This window comes from Amblyomma mixtum, chromosome 5, assembly GCF_055824585.1.
Source record: "Amblyomma mixtum isolate Tamu chromosome 5, ASM5582458v1, whole genome shotgun sequence".
NCBI lineage: Eukaryota > Metazoa > Arthropoda > Arachnida > Ixodida > Ixodidae > Amblyomma > Amblyomma mixtum.
Window position 1 is genome coordinate 3,399,865 of NC_143016.1, and position 16,443 is coordinate 3,416,307.

Here is a 16,443-nt window from a genome sequence, read left to right on the forward strand (position 1 = left end):
TTGCCTGCCCGTCACCACCCTTGCGCCGAGCGACACGCACCGCCCTTGTCGACCCCGTTCCGCAGAGACCGTCTTCCCGCCGGACGGCTCTCTTCGCTGTAGCCCGTCCCTTCGAAAGACTTCGACGACGGCCGTACGCGCACTGCAAGCCGGCAGGCACGGCGAAGCCAATTTATCTGTCACTGAAGCCGAAGGGCTAGTAAGACGCACCACGATGGGGCGACCGAGAGGGCCGCGTGTCAGTCTGAGGCACTGTTGGCAAAAAAAAAAAAAAAGAAGTGGAGCACAAAGCGAGAAGGTGTTCCTGCAGACATGAAGTCGACAGAAAGACGGCCGCCGAGGATTTCGCGCTCGGGCACCACGAAACTGCGCAGCCAAGAAGACGCTGCGTGCAAGGGGATGGGCCGGCTCCTGAGAATGGCGCAGGCTTCAGCAGCGCGCAAAGAAAGCGCACAATCGACTGCCTTCCGTCTTTCAACGATTCTTGCGTGTCTGCCGTCGTTTTGCGGAACCCGTGTGCGATCCAGGCCGGGGCGGAGGCGTTTCGATGGAGGCGAAAGGCGCCCGTGCTGTGCAATGTGCAGGTTAAAGATCCCCAAGTGGTCAAATTATTCTGGAGCCCTCCACTACCGCACTTCTGTCTCCATTTCTTCTTTCACTCCGTCTTTACCCTTTCCCTTATGGCGCGGTTGATGCACTTAGCGAGAAGTGAGTTACTGCGCTCTTTCCTTCCATAAAAAATTACCGACGATTACGTTACTTCCTAATGCGAAATTTGAGCGCAGCAAATAAGCTGTTTCACCTTTTCGATAGATTGAGGCAAAGAAATCGAGCAACACATGTATGCGCTATCACAGAATTTTTTTTTTATTTTTCACACGTATTCGCAATTTCGGCTCGGGCGGTGCACATTCTGGCTCTCTGATTGCCACCGCACAGGGGTTGCATTGGAGGAGGAGCGAAGAAAGGAATTAAGTTCGAGCCGGCGCTTTGACAACCGGAGACTCGCAGGAAGAGGGGGGAGGGGGGCGGCGTGTACACCCAGCGGCAAACGATGGGGGCAGAAGCGCGCGCAGCAAGCGGACAACACGATAAAGGGAGGAGGGAAGAGATAGCAGCGACTGACTGATGCCGCTGACGCCGATAGCGCTGGGGGGATGAAAGGGGGGCGGAGCTGGTTACGAGGCCGACGACAACGCCGACGACGACGCGACACCCAGGAACGGACGCCAAAGAGCTGCGCTCTAAAAAAAAATTATCACAAACATTCTACAGCTGGAACCAGAGAAAGCCAGATAACCGAAGAAAAAGATATCGAAGTGAACGCCGCTCCCGACATCCTACAGAGAAAAATCACGGGTGCTACTAAATCACTAACTGCGTGTGCGCAGACGCTGGCTGGCGCTCATGTGTGTCTGTTCTTCTGTCCATGCTGCCCAAGGATGGCAGGTGGAGAGAAGGAATGTGGAAAGCGGAAGACGGTTGGCATGTGGCAGGTCACATGACCTCGTGACGCCACAACTGTCTAGACCAATCAGCTAATTTTACGACCATCCACAACGTCCTTTTTGTTTTCTTCCCCGTGATGAGTCTTCTAAAGCTATCGCATTAGTTAATATACCGCTCCAATGAAATCCGCCGCGCGAAACCCAGTGACCTTCGTATAAGCAGTGAGCTGTAAGTGAGGGGGTTAAAGAGTGTTTCCGAGCTTAGCAGAAGCTATAGGATGACTGCCTCTAACCGCGTATTTGTACGCCAGTCTTGAAGAGGAAGCAGCTGCAGTCTTTGTTAAAAATCTTCGAACCATACCGTTTGCTTTTGAGCAGCGCAGGCGGACTCATACGGACCGGACTCCTTCAAGCTCGAAAAGTTTTTAAACCAGCCTTCCTCTTCAAAGGTTTGGGCGTGCAGCGAGCCTCCCACCACCCTCCTAGGTTTCAGGGCGGGTGATGTTTTTATTCTTTTGTTTTTGCGAATGTTTCCAGTGACCTTTCGCTTTCAAGAACGATGCAGAAGCAGACGCAATTTGTTCCTAAAGTGACAATGGTCTCTTTGAGCCCATTCGCACCTGTACATTTCATTTTCTAGTCCCATGTTATTTTTTTATCTTTGTTTTGTTTTCTTCGTGCTTCATGAACGACCCTCGCGTGATGCTCTCTCTGAGACTGCACTGAACACGAGGAGAGCAACACACTCACTTGAGGCTGGCCGCCGACGGCTGCTGTTGCTGCTGCTGCGACCGGGGCATGATGCTGCTGCTGCTGCCGCGGTGGAAGAGGAGACCTAGCCACTGCTCCCCACCACCAGCGTCCGGCGTGCAGGCGAGCGTCGCGCCGCCCAAAGCGGGTCATCCACCGGCGCCACGGCAGGGGGCGGGTCGCGCGACCAGGTTCGCACCCGAGGCAGCCTGCAAGAGAGCGCGGATATGGTGAGCGTCGCGTTGCAAAAACGGGCCAGTAGCCCTCTGCGAAAAACCGCTGCTTATGGTGACTGCACACACACACACGCTACCACCATCTCTTTAAAACGAAATGAAGCCATAGAAAAATCCTCACAAAGTCCGCTCTTGCTGCGTGTATTTCCTTCCGTGCGGGTGTGTCTGCGTGCGCGCACGTTTGCGATTTGTTTCAACGAGATGGATCCCGTTTTGCGGAGCACCCGGCGTAATTGGCGGTGTGTGCGGAAAAGCCGAATTGGTCGAGAGGGTCGCGACGACGCACGTGTAGCTGTGGAATGAAAGGTGATTAGAACATTACAATAGTGGTGACCAGAAGGTCACAACATGACTCAAATTCCATTAGGATATGTAAGTATACAAAGTAAATGAAATGCGCTGAAAACGAAATTCGCGTAATCAGTCCGCGGAGTCGAACCCTTGATCCTTCAGTTGCGATTGAGACACGCTAGCCCTTTAAGCCACGCAGGCACGCTCACACGGACAGCTTAATGCGGGGCATTATATGTATGTCGTGTGGTCTTTCACATCATATGGAAACAGTGTTCGTGTCTGCGTTGGCAAGAGGAGCCGCTGACGAGACGCTTTAACACTACAGCGTTAGTGGATCGAACAAGGAGGCGAGTTCGACGGGTGCGAGACAACCAGCACCCCTCCCTCTACTCATTCTGTGAGAAGAGGTATGGTATGGTACGGTATGGCACGGCAAGGCAGATATGGTATGGTACGGTAACGGTACGGTCCGGTACGGTACAGTATGGTATGGAGTTTAACGTCACCGACGCCGCACGTGGGTTACATATGAAGCACGCCGTAGCGGAGGCATCGGGATCAAGACCACTCGGGGTTCACCAACATCGCAGAGTACACGGACGCCTATACACGGATTCGATGCCGTGACCTTGGAATTAACAGCCGAACGCCATGGCGGCTGAACCACCAATGTGGGTATGAAAAAGTAATAGATGTACGGGATAACCGACATCCGACAATTGTTCGGTGGCTCCTTCCAGGTTTTGCTGGTTATAACGGTGTCTTACTGGCAGTTTCTCGACGATTCCTTGCAAAAGATCACTTAGGTATACCGGATGACTTCGGGCATACAGCCTGGGCACCAAAGCTGGCCCGAAACTCCTGCCGGCAGCGCCTTCTCAGGGCGGCTTCCAGTGCTCCCGAGGCCACACCTCGCCTCCCTAACGTCGAGTGCGCGGAGACGCGCGGCAGCAGGCCCTTCGGGCAGCCAAGAGCGAACCTGTAGCACGGATGACTGCTGCTGAGAAGCAGAAGTAGGTTCAAAAACTGCAGCTACAGCTTCAACGTGGCCCTTGATGACACTTCTGGACGTCTTGAAAATGACTAAAAACCGAAAATCATCGACATGTCGGAAACTTTCCTTATCGACATCCTTCGTTTCGCTATCGACCTTCCTTCTGGGAGTAGACGTCTCCATTGAAGTTCACCGTAAGTGAACGAAGATAGAAGCTCAAAAGTTTCAGAAGAGTGCTCACACTCGTACAGTACGCTTTCGGAACTCGATGCGTCCAAATGTGTTTAAAAAAAGCTCAGTGACAACTTGAACGATCATGGCAGGTCGGCAGAGATTAGTAGAAGCCCTTCACATCTATAAAGAAAGCCTGCAAGCCTCCTTCGCGATTCTACAAGGAAACTAAACAAACCGAGCTCACACAGTGAACAGGTAAAACCGAGAGACCTACATTTGAACATACTGACCAAGTGGTTGTTGCCTCCCCCGCGGAGACGATAACCCCGAAAGAGCTTTAGTCTTTATGAGTTTCGGCCGAGTACAACACATCGAGATACGGCTTGGTGTCATACACATTGAGGTCATCCAGTATACTGAGACCCACGATGCCGCAAATTTTCATAGCCTACCGTTTTACTTTCACAGGAGAGGCGCCCAATAACCAAAAATTGCAGCCGCGTGCCTTCTTAGCTCCATAGGATAGCAGTCTTCCGACGACAGACCAGCGATTCAGCCTTCCTTGTAAGACAGAAACAACCTCAAGCTAACCTCGATCACAGAATTTACAGAGCTGTCCAGCCGGAAACAGGCTCTATAGTTTTCGGTCGACGGCCTGCGATCCACAATTTTTCGGGCCAGATGAACACAACCGTACGACGCACTTCGAAACGCGGGGGCGGCTTGAGAGAGAGCACGCGCTTGCGTTTCCAGCTCTGACTCGGAGAGATATGGCGGCGGACAGCTTCGGCCACGGCGCCTGCCGTCCGAGCATCCCACGCTCGCCCCGGCGTGCATCTTTGAACGCCCCATCAGCCGAGTGACCCAGGCGGCAGCTGCGCGGAGGGCGTGCGCCTATCCTCACGCAAACGGGGCCGACCCCGCGCAGTCAGCCGCCGCTCCCGACACGGCACGAAGCGCTCTTGCGTGAGCCCCGACTGACCACCACCCTTTCCAACGTCACACGGCAGTAGTGGTGGCGGAGCGCTTTAATGATGAAATAAGACAAAAATGAAATGGAAAAGATGAGTGCCGGTTGCGTATGCAGCAGGCGGAAGTGGAAAGAACAGGGTTGAAGTGACAGGAAGATAGGAGGGATGGTTAGAAAGAATAGCAGAGGGGATTACATTTACAACTGCATACAATAATCACAAGCACACCACATACACATAGAAAGCGGTAACGTAAAAGAGGACATTTCTCGAGCGCGTGTCCCGTCGTAGTTCTGCGAAACGCTACGAGCATTCACGCACTGTACGCAGGCCGCGCGCGTGGCATGTCCTGTTTGTCACAGTTTATCGCAGTTTTCAGCGCTGTGTGTGTCCGGTTCTTGAGTTCGTGCTGTCCTTTTCGCGTTGCGACTGCCCCTATCACACAATCTGCTCACTGTTCACTACCAGCCGGGCCGGGACGCCTGACTGCTTCTGTCCACGGGTAGCATATGCGGACCGCCCTGCCATTACCTGTCGATGAACAAAATTACGCCCACCTGTGCCTCAGCCCCAGTGCACACAGTGAGCTGGAAGGCAGCAGCCGCGTTTGCACAGCTGCCTTCCGACCGCGCGAAGGGAACGCCCACTCGTCGTCATATATCGCTGCGCGATTCAGCCCCCCCCCCCCCCCCCCCCCCCCCGCACTTGGCACGGATGAATGGAGGAGAGACGTGGGTTTCATTCATACCGCGCACTCAGACCGGTTCCGATGTGGAATGACGTGACGCGTGGCGCGTGAAACGAGAGCCCACGCGCCGCATCGTGTTCGCAGCGCTCTCCGCGCGCTAGCCTGTATACCGCAGAGATACTACGCCTCGTCAGTATGAACCCGACTCTGCGCGCGTCGGCCTCGTCAAGCCTTCTCATTGGCTTTTTGTCAGTGCACCCAACGGCGTCATGATGTTAAATAAACATGAGTCTGATCTCTGCATACACTCGAAAGGTCGCAGGGAAGGAGTAAAAGCGGTTGCTCTCTGAACACAAAGAGGACTACATGGGAGTACGAAGTGGGTAAGCTGTCCCATAGCGCACATCCTTTTATAAAGGAGTGTGCTAGGACAGTTTACTCCTTTTATTCCCAGCTCACTCCTTTTACTTTTATTCCCCTTACTCAGCTTACTCCTTTCTGGTAAGAGTGTACCCTCTTGGCCAGCTTTTTATCAGGCATCGCAGCTGTTTACTGCGTCTAAATATCTAAAAGGCTTCAATGCCGAACTCATGCCTGCTTCGGCAGGGAGTACACAAGCCTGCACACCAAAAGGAGTCCGAGGATGGTTTTGCCCCCTGCGCTTGCATAAGCTTGTTGCGGCAGAAAGCCAACACATGCAGTGACGCGGGACGGAGCACATAATTACGCTAGGCCCACCAGCCATTAAATCATGTCATCACCACCTGCTATTTTACAGTTCCGATAACTTCGCTCCTGCAACATTTGCATAATGCGGCAACCAACTGTATACACAAAGCTCTCGTATACGGTAGCTTTGCCTGTACCGTCGAGATTCAGAGGCTCAGAATGCTGATCTTTAGTTGCCTAACCTAGCCCGGCCTAACAGCCACAGCACGGCCCACTCACTCGTTAGCATCACGAGCAGCAGGCACACGTGCCCAGCTCGCTTCTCAAGCTGCGCATGTCGCAACACGGCGCCAAGCGGACGAGACGGATGTGCGGCGCGCATGCTTCTTGGCGGCAGGACCTGCTCGTTCCTCGGACTGCCAGCGACATAAGATGCACGGGCTTCTTTATGCATCCGTGTTCTTGGATCTGCGAGCACGCGCTCGCGATGACTCGGTCCCGCTGGAACGTTCACGTGCACTGCCAAGCCCTGCCGCCTGGCTCCCTCGCGTCACCTGTACCGGCTTACTCAAGGGGCCGTGTCTGCTCGCAACAGCTTATGCCCATGCGAAGAAGAGCGGTGCGCTTTGCCCTTATAGCAGGATACAATCCGGAGCAGTGGAGGGCTCCGGATTTATTTGAGCCCCGGGCGATCTAAACTGAACCGGAGCCCACTACGGCGTCCCTCATAGCCCATGTGTCTTTTCGCGACATTAAACCTAGCATACTAAAACAGCAGCTGGCAAAAAAGGTCCATGGCCCTCGAGGGGGGGGTATGTATTACCCCTCTGGCCAATGTAAGCGGCAAATGAAAGCAACGTTTCAGAGTCTTGCTCTCTTGAACAACTCGAAAACGTCAGAAGAAGGCCCAATGAGAGTCCTCCACCACAGTCCGTCGAGATTTCTCTCACGGCCCTCGACAAACACCGCATGAAAAATAGGAAAGGCGCAATAATTGTTTCCATCAGGGTAAACACCTCGACCGCGCACTGAGTTGAAGGAGGAGAATGATGCAAAGAGATAGGGCTCCTGATTACAGGGATAGTGAGGACTATCGCATCCATGTAACGAAGAGGCCAATCTCGTCGATTACAGGGATAGTGAGGACTATCGCATCCATGTAACGAAGAGGCCAATCTCGTCGGAAACGAAGCTTATATAAGCGACAAAAAGTTACAAAAAATGAATTACACGCATCTATATACGCCACCTAGTGTTTCTTCAAGCAAACCGCGGTGACGCCAAGACTGTTCTTCCTCACAGATCCGTGAAGCAATAGCTACTCAGTCAGTCACTTCTAAACGGTGTTCACGCAGTTCTTTTCGGTCTTGATGTCACGAGATTAAATCGGGTGGAGGGGGAAAAAAAAGTCCAATCTTCGAATTTCTCAGCTATAAATCCTGTATTTTGCGACCGCACAAACATTTACAAAGCCACAGAGAGACATGCAATCAATTTTTACTGAGAACAAAAATTAGACCACGTTGTCCTCAGTGTGCCTTTCATTTCAACCATCTGGGGGGTTCTGTAATGTGCCTAAAGCACAGCATACGATCAATAAGAGAGCCCGCGGGCAGGAAGGCGGCGCGCATGAGTGCCACGCTGACCCAGTGCGAGGAAGTGGGAACGGGTGCAGGGACACCAAGTAGCCCGCAGTGCGCGCGTGCTTTCTGCTCATCTCGCACGTTGGGTGGATGCGCGGTCGCGCGCCTCGCAGCTGATCGAACCAGTTTGCACAGCATCGATCAACACTCGGAGACCCGCTCGCATCCTGCTCGCCTTCGTTTCCCGCACAGAGCCGATGCCAGCGGCGGTGTCGCTAGAAGCATGCTCGCCCTGCCTGCCTGCCTACAAGAACGGCGATGAATAATGCCGGCGCACGCGCGACCCCGCGATGCCCAGAGCGCCGCCCTCGCGAACAGGATCGTGACGGGATCAGAAGCGATCACCCGCCCAGATTGGATGACGTATACCACCTACGAAGCGAAGCCAAAGGCACAGCGAGGAGGGGTGGTTGCATTTCGGTGTCGCTGCTCCCGTGCTGACCTGCGGCCTAGCGCCTTCGCTGCCGTTTCAGCGAATGCGTGCCCCGAATCGGTCTGTTAGGGTAACGAGTTACGCGCGCTACAGCTTCACAGTGCCGTTTTCCAGCTGCGCACCACTGAAGCGCCGTTCCTCCCAAACCATTGAATTGCCGTCTATATAAAACCAGTCGCTACGCGTCACAGTCACAGCAGAGACGGTGGCCACTGGCAATGTGGGAACTGTGCTTCTATAAAGCGACCCGACGCCGCGTGAGCTGCAGTTTGCCTTCAAGACCCTATAGCGGAAAAAGCTAAAAACAAGGGACAAAAATTGGAGGGGACACTTAAGGAGCTCCGCCTTAAGGATATGAAGCGACAGCGTTAATGAGGTGATGCCAATATATGCGGAACTGGTCATTCTCAACTCTACATTCATATTTAACGATCCTTGCGCAATGGTGCGGCGGTTAAGAGATGCGGCGCCACTACCCTGCGACTGGAGGTGCTGCCTCCGGTGAGTCTAGCTGTGCGACAAAAGTTGCTCTTCCCGAGCAACCTCTCGCGATCAGCCATTAATTTCACTGCCACCTGCGAGGGTGGTTAGTTTGCTCACAATCCCGAGGGTACGTTAAGACCACCCCGCAAGGTCACGTGACCTAGCTTGCCCACACATATAAGTTGCTGTTCCTCGCCTGCCGTGAAAACCCTGAAATTTGCTGTGCGGCTCGCGAGCGCCCGCAGCTCCGCCGACACGCGTCTGGTTCCGCTGGCCTCTTTCCGGGTGATACGGAATGAGCTGCCGCGATTTCAGCGCCGTGTAAGTACAGCAGCTTGGTGTGTAACAAACACCCGCACTCTCAACCAAGACCATCACTTTTTTTACACGCGCGTTGCAAAGGCTGGTTCAGCCCACTGCCCGAACCCATGTACCGCCAATAACGGTACTGCTATCCTCACCGGACATGTTTACTAAGCCTCCGACGGGCGAAACTGCAGCTTCCCAGCACATATGCGCGCTGCCAAGTTTGCCTACACCACTGGCATGAGGCGTGACCGTTTCCGTGGAATGCATACAGTGCTGCACGATTACATCGGCCTCAGCATGAATTATTTTCTGTGGCATATAGCCCAACGAAGCGCAGGAACACGCGAATTGCACTTCACTGTACATAGAGTCCGCGCCATCATATTGCGGAGCACGCCAAGTTCTTGACATGGCTTACCTAGCAAAAATTAGGAAGTACCTTACACACATGTCAGCGCATGCCCGTAGCGCGCTCCCATATACGAACCCGCCAAACATCGTGCCCTCTCTACGGGAACGCGTGAGAAATTTTCGAGCGCCGAAGCGCCCACACTGCCACTTCCGCAGGGCGGGGAGGCACAGTAAGAAAATTCCGCGCAGTCTGCGGTTACTGTAGACAGAGAGAGAGCACAGCCCCACAATATAGGACGCCCCGGTCAGTGTGTGCCACGCGCCGTCAGCCCAGCAACGTACAGTGCGTGTTCTCTCCTGCCAAACGCGTCCGCGTCAATCCCGCCATGATGTGTCTCCCCCCCCCCCCCCCCCAGCAGGGGGTCCGCGGCGCTGCTCGACCACATGGGGCCGTAAAAAGGAAGCGACCACTCGATCGGGCCGGCCGATCAAGGAACGCGAGCGCCCTCCTCTTTTCTTCCTGGCCCGCGGGCGCTGCTGCTCCTCTGTTGTCCATTGTGCTCAGGAACGGAGGCGGTGCAAGGGAGACGCCGAAACGCGAGAGCTATCGGCGCCAGCCGCATCTTCGGGGCGTGCTTTGCGACGCGATAAGCTCCGCACTTTTAATGCGAAAGCATTATATCGCCCATGAGTCAGAAAATCCGGCGTTCCGTCTACGAGAAAGGGACCCGAAACTCACGTGAACTCATGACGTAATGGGCAGTGCCCACTTTATCAGAAAAGAAAGAAATAAATAAAAATTGTAATAAAATTTCTCCTGAAGTGGGTTTGGAACCCAGGCCGCGGCGCCAACAGATCAGCTTCGCCGGCCACTTCATTAGAGCACTGCGCCGTCACTGCTTTTTATTTTCTTTTATTTCCTGCTCACGGTCAAAAAAAAAAAAAAGATTACAGTAGTAGCAGAGCAAAGTAACAATACAATACAATAATATTTAAAGTGGCAGCCGCAGTTGAGGCTGCGCTGTTATTCAGAAACGTTTGAACTTTGAAAGATCCCTCAACACTGCCATCCATTGAGGTTGCTCGCTGTGAGAATTGTCATCACCTCAACACAACACCCCGAGCGCTGAACTGGCAGTCTCTCGCGCTGGGTTTGGGCACCTTCATCAGCTTCCACTCGGGCGGCGCGAAGAGATGAGCTTCGCTGGCCACTGCATTAGAGTATCGCCGCAGCTGAACACCCCGCGCGCATGCTTTCTCATTCACCGCACGTAAGCAATCTTAAGTGTCCTCTACAATTTCTTTTTGCCAGCGTGCTCTCGTGCCGCTGGTGTGTTCGTCTTTGCTGGTGCTGAAAGCTGGGACAAACGATGAGCACTATAGCGAGTTTCGGAGCACGGCTTTACTGAAGTCCGAGCGACGTCGAAAGCATACTATATATGCGGGGTGTACTTCACGAGAAACGAGGCTAGTTTTAATGCAATGCCAGTCTCGCTCCACGTCACAGAGGCCTATATGTTTCCCTGGGGGTTTCTCATTACGTGTCCCTAGTAATTGCCAGCACATTTTCTTCGATTACTGGCTGCTGGACATTTTTTTGTTCTTTTTTGAAAGTCCAATTTGTCAATTCTATATTGAAATAAGACCTTAACACGCAACGCAGTAAAACGAAGCGAAATGAATATCCCTTTTGATAACAAACGTTTCAGATATCAGGCTATAATTTACCTCTGATGCCGAGCTTTACGTGTCAAATACACAATTTGATGGAAATTACGGCAAATACTTGTAAGGTATGCTTGCAGCACGAAGAATGCAAAAACCCTGAAATATGAAAACAAAAATTAAGCAACCAAGACGGTTAATACCTAAGCACTTTAAATTTTCAATGCTAGAACTTAATTTTACACAAAAAAATGCTCGCGGCTTTAAAGAAATTGTCTTCTCTTTGGAGACATTTAGTAAAGATTCTTCTTCGACTAAATGCTTTCGTTGGAAAGTACATGATAGTACAAAGATATACTACCTAAATCGACCGAGTTTCTGAACGACGGGCATTTAAAAAAATTAATGCAAAATTTATAGTACATAATAAAAACTGTAAAATACAAACATTCCCTGAACATGGCACTAAGTATCCAAATATGCGAGTATAAGAAAAGGTTGCTCAGAATGTGTGAGGTGCACAAAACATAAAATAAATTCACTGGCTAACAGCAACGCGCAAAAAATGAAGTTGTAGCCCAAAAACCTTTCGAGCTACAAAAGAAAGCCTTCACTGGCTAAGACGCGCGTGAACTTACACGGCACAGTTCCTCGATGTTGCGAAACAAACTGCAGACAAGCAACACGCTTTCTGGGCATATAGGAGGGAGACAGAAAGACTCGTCGTAGCGAAGGGTTCCCGATTCTTTTCGACAACCTCGGGTTCCTTAACTGAACTACTCCACATAACGCATCAAAACATCAAAACATCGTACGGCCAGGCCTTGTATGGCAAGATGATCCACTGAAGACACCTCAACTTCATTAACGCGTCTCGACCGAGGAGGACCTCCTTTTCAAAGCGCTGTCCTTTCCACGGTGTTGTGTTCGGCGAGAACCCGGTCACAGAATCTGGAATAGGAGCCAAGGAAAGGCGGGAGGTATTTACCGCAGCACGGAGGCGGCAGTATCCGGCCCGCGCACGTGACTCCGTATACCTCCTCCGGCACTCAACGCCGCGGGTGCTGTCGGCGAGGTCTGCCCTTGCCCCTCGGCAGCAGCGCCTAATTGGGGACAGGCCTCGCCCACCGGGAATCGCGTAACGACCCTTAAGAGTGGACTATCTGAAATTGAAATCTGCGGCCGAGCGCAACGGCTCAAAAAAGTGGCGCCTGAAAAATGGCCGGCCCGTGCGCGGGAACAGGTAGGTCGCCTTCTCCACTGTCAGCAGCGTGTGAGGACGCCCTGGATCCACTGCCTGATATATACACCTCGCTCCACTGGGGGTGTTTAAAAGAGGCAATGGGAGCGACGACAGAACACCAATTCTCCCCTGGAAGGTGCCGCCATGTGCGAGTACCGGTAATTCGAAGCCCGTTAACACTTTTCATGGTGCACCGTATTCTTTAGATTACTTTCTGCGGTGCTCAGAGTCCGGAGGCGAGCAAAAACTGCAAGTTGTAAGCCTAGTGGCTATACTTGATATGGTTCGTAATAACGCCTTAATCGCCACTCCCAACCCACGGGTTCCGTTCCGAGCCTTCTAGAGCACAGCCCTGTAGAGGAGCGACGGCGCCTGAAGCAACGTCGCCGAAAAGACCTACTGTCTTCAGCCCTCCATGATGCAGGCCTGCTGTCCAGAAGACTGTCCCGGGGAGCTCAGGTTTTCATCCACAAGGCAAGGGGCCGGCTACGCCGTGACAGATGACATAGTCGCGTTATGGAAGTGGAAACGGCAACGCATCGACCCTGCCAAACCGAAATCATTGCCACAAGAAAAGTGCTACACGTGTAGCTGTGAAGTGACCCCCCATTTGCGGCAAATCGTGATGAAGTTCGAAGGAGTTCAGACAATGCGGCACAAACATCCCCCCCACACACACACACACAGTGACGTATTATGAGAACTGGATTCGGCCGTAATCTGCGGCGAAAGAGACGACTCACTGTGGCGCCTCACTGTGGCTTCCACTGTGAGTCACACCTAGCCGCGCCCCACCTTCCTTACCTCCTTTAGGCCTGGAGACAATCTTTCTCTTTTTCAATAAATAGATCTTTCTCTATGGAGCAGAAACGAAGAGGCTAACGAAAAGGGTTGGGCTTAAACTGAGGACAACCTATGGAAAGGAAAATGATAGATGTGATGCTAAGAGGCAGGAAGGGGGCAGAGTGGGTCAGGGAACAAGGGCGAGTTAATGGCATCCTAATCAAAATGAAGAAGAAGAAATGGGCATGGGCAGGAAATATGCATCCTGGCCAATCCCCCGCCGTGGGTATGTGCCATTAAGCCTGATGGCCGATGGCCACTAACAGTAACTGACTGAATTCCAAGAGAAGGCAAGCGCAGCAGGGGGCGGCAGAAAGTTAAGTGGGCGGATGAGATTAAGAAGTTTGCGGCATAAGGCAGCCGCAGCTGGCAGACGACAGGGTTAATTGAAGGGATATTGGAGACTCACTTTGTCCACAGTGGACGTAGTCTAGGTGATGATGATGATAAGTGCGTCTCAAGTCAAACGGGCCATATCAAAAGGTCATCTAACCTCACCATGCCCGGACAGCTGCGCATCTATCATCATTCCATTGTTTGTTCGGGCTGCAAGAGACGAATAAATTGCCGGACGATACCGGTCCATCAACATTAAGATCATGCATTAAACAAATAACTCGCGGAGTAACCCAACCCTAATGTAATACCGGTCTGCTGGTGCCTTTGAGGCCTTTGGTTGCGAGGTTTTAGTAAATAAACAAGACAGACACATAACGCCTTGTGTGGCTCTCTCTCTCCTATTCGGCGCGCATTTCTGTATTTGTATTCGATGTGTGATTAGCTTATACTATCTGTCCCCTCTCCTTCAACCTCCTGCCACGCCCATCCCTTCTTTAACTTCCGGCCGTTCGGATGCCCGCCAGGAATGCGGCGGTTCCGGCTGCCGGTAGTCCCGTCCGTTATTTTTCATAATTATTACTCAGCAAAACCCATCGCCACGAAACCAGCTTGTAGCTAGTCAGTGTAGAGAGGCAGTTGCCTCGGCGTGTGGCGCGCCGTCTGTGCCACATGCAGTGAATCAGGCTACAAGCCGATGCAGAATGAAAACCTGAAATGGTGGCATTCCCTCTCGCGTCCATATCATCCGCACAAATCCCCCCGAAATTCGTTGCGAGGAGCGAATAAATCCATATTTTCCCCTTTCAATGCTCAACGGCTTCTTTCAGCAGATAACCTCAAGCCATATGCCTAGACATCTTCGCAACGCACCCTGCGACACCTCTGACGTCTATCGGCGTCGTTCGTGTCTCACGCTCCGTGGGCGCGGCTCATCTTTAGAGAAGTGCCGTCATCCGTCGGTCTTCTCGCGCAAGGACAAAAATCGCCGAGGAAAAAAAAAAGACGCATCCGCAGGCACCTCTTCGAGTAGGCTGACAACAAAGGGTCAGCGCGGCGCCCAGCTCCATTGGCACGGGATTGCCACTCGCTGCGACGACCCTGCCCTCCAGCACATCTGCCTTCGGCGAACGAGCAGAGCCGGCGAATAAAGAGAACGGCAGCACAAACCCGAGTGCTTTCACGGCTCCTCCAAGGAAGCGTGAAACTGCCGATAACGCACTGATAAGGCTGGCAGTGCTCCCGTGTGGAAACAGCACTCCAGAGTACGGGTATCACCGCTCTGCTGTTGCTGCTGCTGCTGCTACAGGGGAGCGCCGTGTTCGTTCCCCGAGTACGAGCCCTCCTCCTACGCTCCCTGCTTTGTGTGCGGGCAAGGGTGTCTCGATGCCCGCCGGCGCTGGCCCATCGAGACACCCGAGTGCGGGCGTGCTACGAGCGCTCCAGCGCAGATCGTCCGACGCCGGCGGGGAATTTTGAGGCATACGCGGCAACGCACGTACTACGTCCGCCGGCTTGTGACAAAACCCTTTCATTTGCAGCCGCCCGCTCGTCCGGCGTCGCTGGGTGACTGACACGGCGATAACACCGCGGCGTAGCAGCGGCAGAATGTAGGCCATCGCCTGACGCCGGCTTATAGCAACGCTGGCCGACTCCCACCAGTGACCAGCTGTGGTCACCCCGCCACTGCGAACACCCACAAGTGCTGTGTCTCCCCTTCACCCGATCCACTGCCGCAACAAGACACTGGATGGCTTGAGAGGTCCCGGGCTCCCCAACCCCTTCCGCCTCGATTTTCTTGAGAGGGCTTTTTTCCCAGAATGGAAAAAATTAGCTTGAGCCTCTCGCGAAAAAAAAAAAAAAAAATCTTGGCTAGGTGCCAGCCTGGTAATATGTGGAAGCCGCTGCCTCGGACTCTTCCATTTTCACTTCACTGCGAGAAAACTGTAAGATAAAGTATCACAAACAGTGACCCCCCCCCCCCCCCTCCCCCTTTGTTCCTGCTTGGAAATCGGCACATTTATTTTTTTTATTTTCAGCTCACGCCACTTGCCTTCATGAAAACCTCCCCATTCCTACCGTTTCCCACTCGCAGCTCGCTGTGTTGTCCTCAGCCTCAAGCTTTTTCGCTGAACACATCTAGCTCCGCCTCGGTGGCTCAGTGGTTATGGTGCTCGACTGCTGACCCGAAAGACGCGGGTTCGATCCCGGCCGCGGCTGTTGAATTTCTTTGGAGGAGAAATTCTAGAGGCCCGTGTACTGTGCGATGTCAGTGCACGTAAAAGAACCCCAGGTGGCCAAATTTCCGGAGCCCTCCACTACGGCGTCTCTCATAGCCTTAGTCGCTTTGAGACGTTAAACTCCATAAACCAAACCAAAACAAACATCTAGCTCCCAGCAGGTGACCACTACGGGCACACTACATATTATGTGTGTTATTTTCTTTTCAGGTATCTTGCCATCAACGTCAAAGTTTCGCACCATATACGAATCTGTAAAATATACAGGCACAGCGCTCTGTAGCCACTTCAGACCGAGGTGGCCTTATATATCACGAAACAAAAATAGACGCGAAAGCGTTCGTGGAACTCACGAAACCTGCAGACAATATGCAAAGCAGGTCCGCGTTGTTGAGCCAGTAGCGCTGGCGGTCTGAGCCAGCCTGACACTTGGCGAGAGTTGTCGCCTAAATCGCGCGGTACACTGCTGTTTGCAACCCGTTTGGCCGGGTTTACCGCGGACCCTCATCTCCCCGAATGACGGCTTCCTGGGAGCTACAGTGATAGCACGGTGGGCTTTTGCCAAACCTTGCTAAGAGCAATGGATACACGCCCTCTTCAGATGCCTTGCAACGCGGCGCACACGCAAGAGGACAGCCCCGTGCTTACCTGGTAAGGCGGCCCAACACCGCTG

At 52.9% G+C, this 16,443-nt stretch overlaps 2 protein-coding genes across 6 annotated transcripts in view; one reads left to right on the forward strand and one right to left on the reverse strand.

The window, feature by feature from the left end:
- The window catches only part of LOC149341146 (uncharacterized), a 147,765-nt gene that overhangs the window by 117,727 nt on the left and 13,595 nt on the right, over nt 1–16,443 (reverse strand). For all 4 annotated transcript variants that reach the window (XM_089543036.1, XM_089543034.1, XM_089543035.1 and 1 more), the window contains exon 2: nt 2,199–2,407. In XM_089543036.1, coding sequence (XP_089399162.1) covers nt 2,199–2,248 — 50 coding nt within the window. In that variant the 5' untranslated portion in view covers nt 2,249–2,407. The remainder of the gene's footprint in view (nt 1–2,198; nt 2,408–16,443) is intronic.
- LOC149341147 (retinol dehydrogenase 14-like) overlaps nt 1–16,443 on the forward strand; it is a 243,055-nt gene that overhangs the window by 79,795 nt on the left and 146,817 nt on the right. The gene's annotated exons all lie outside the window — the stretch shown is intronic.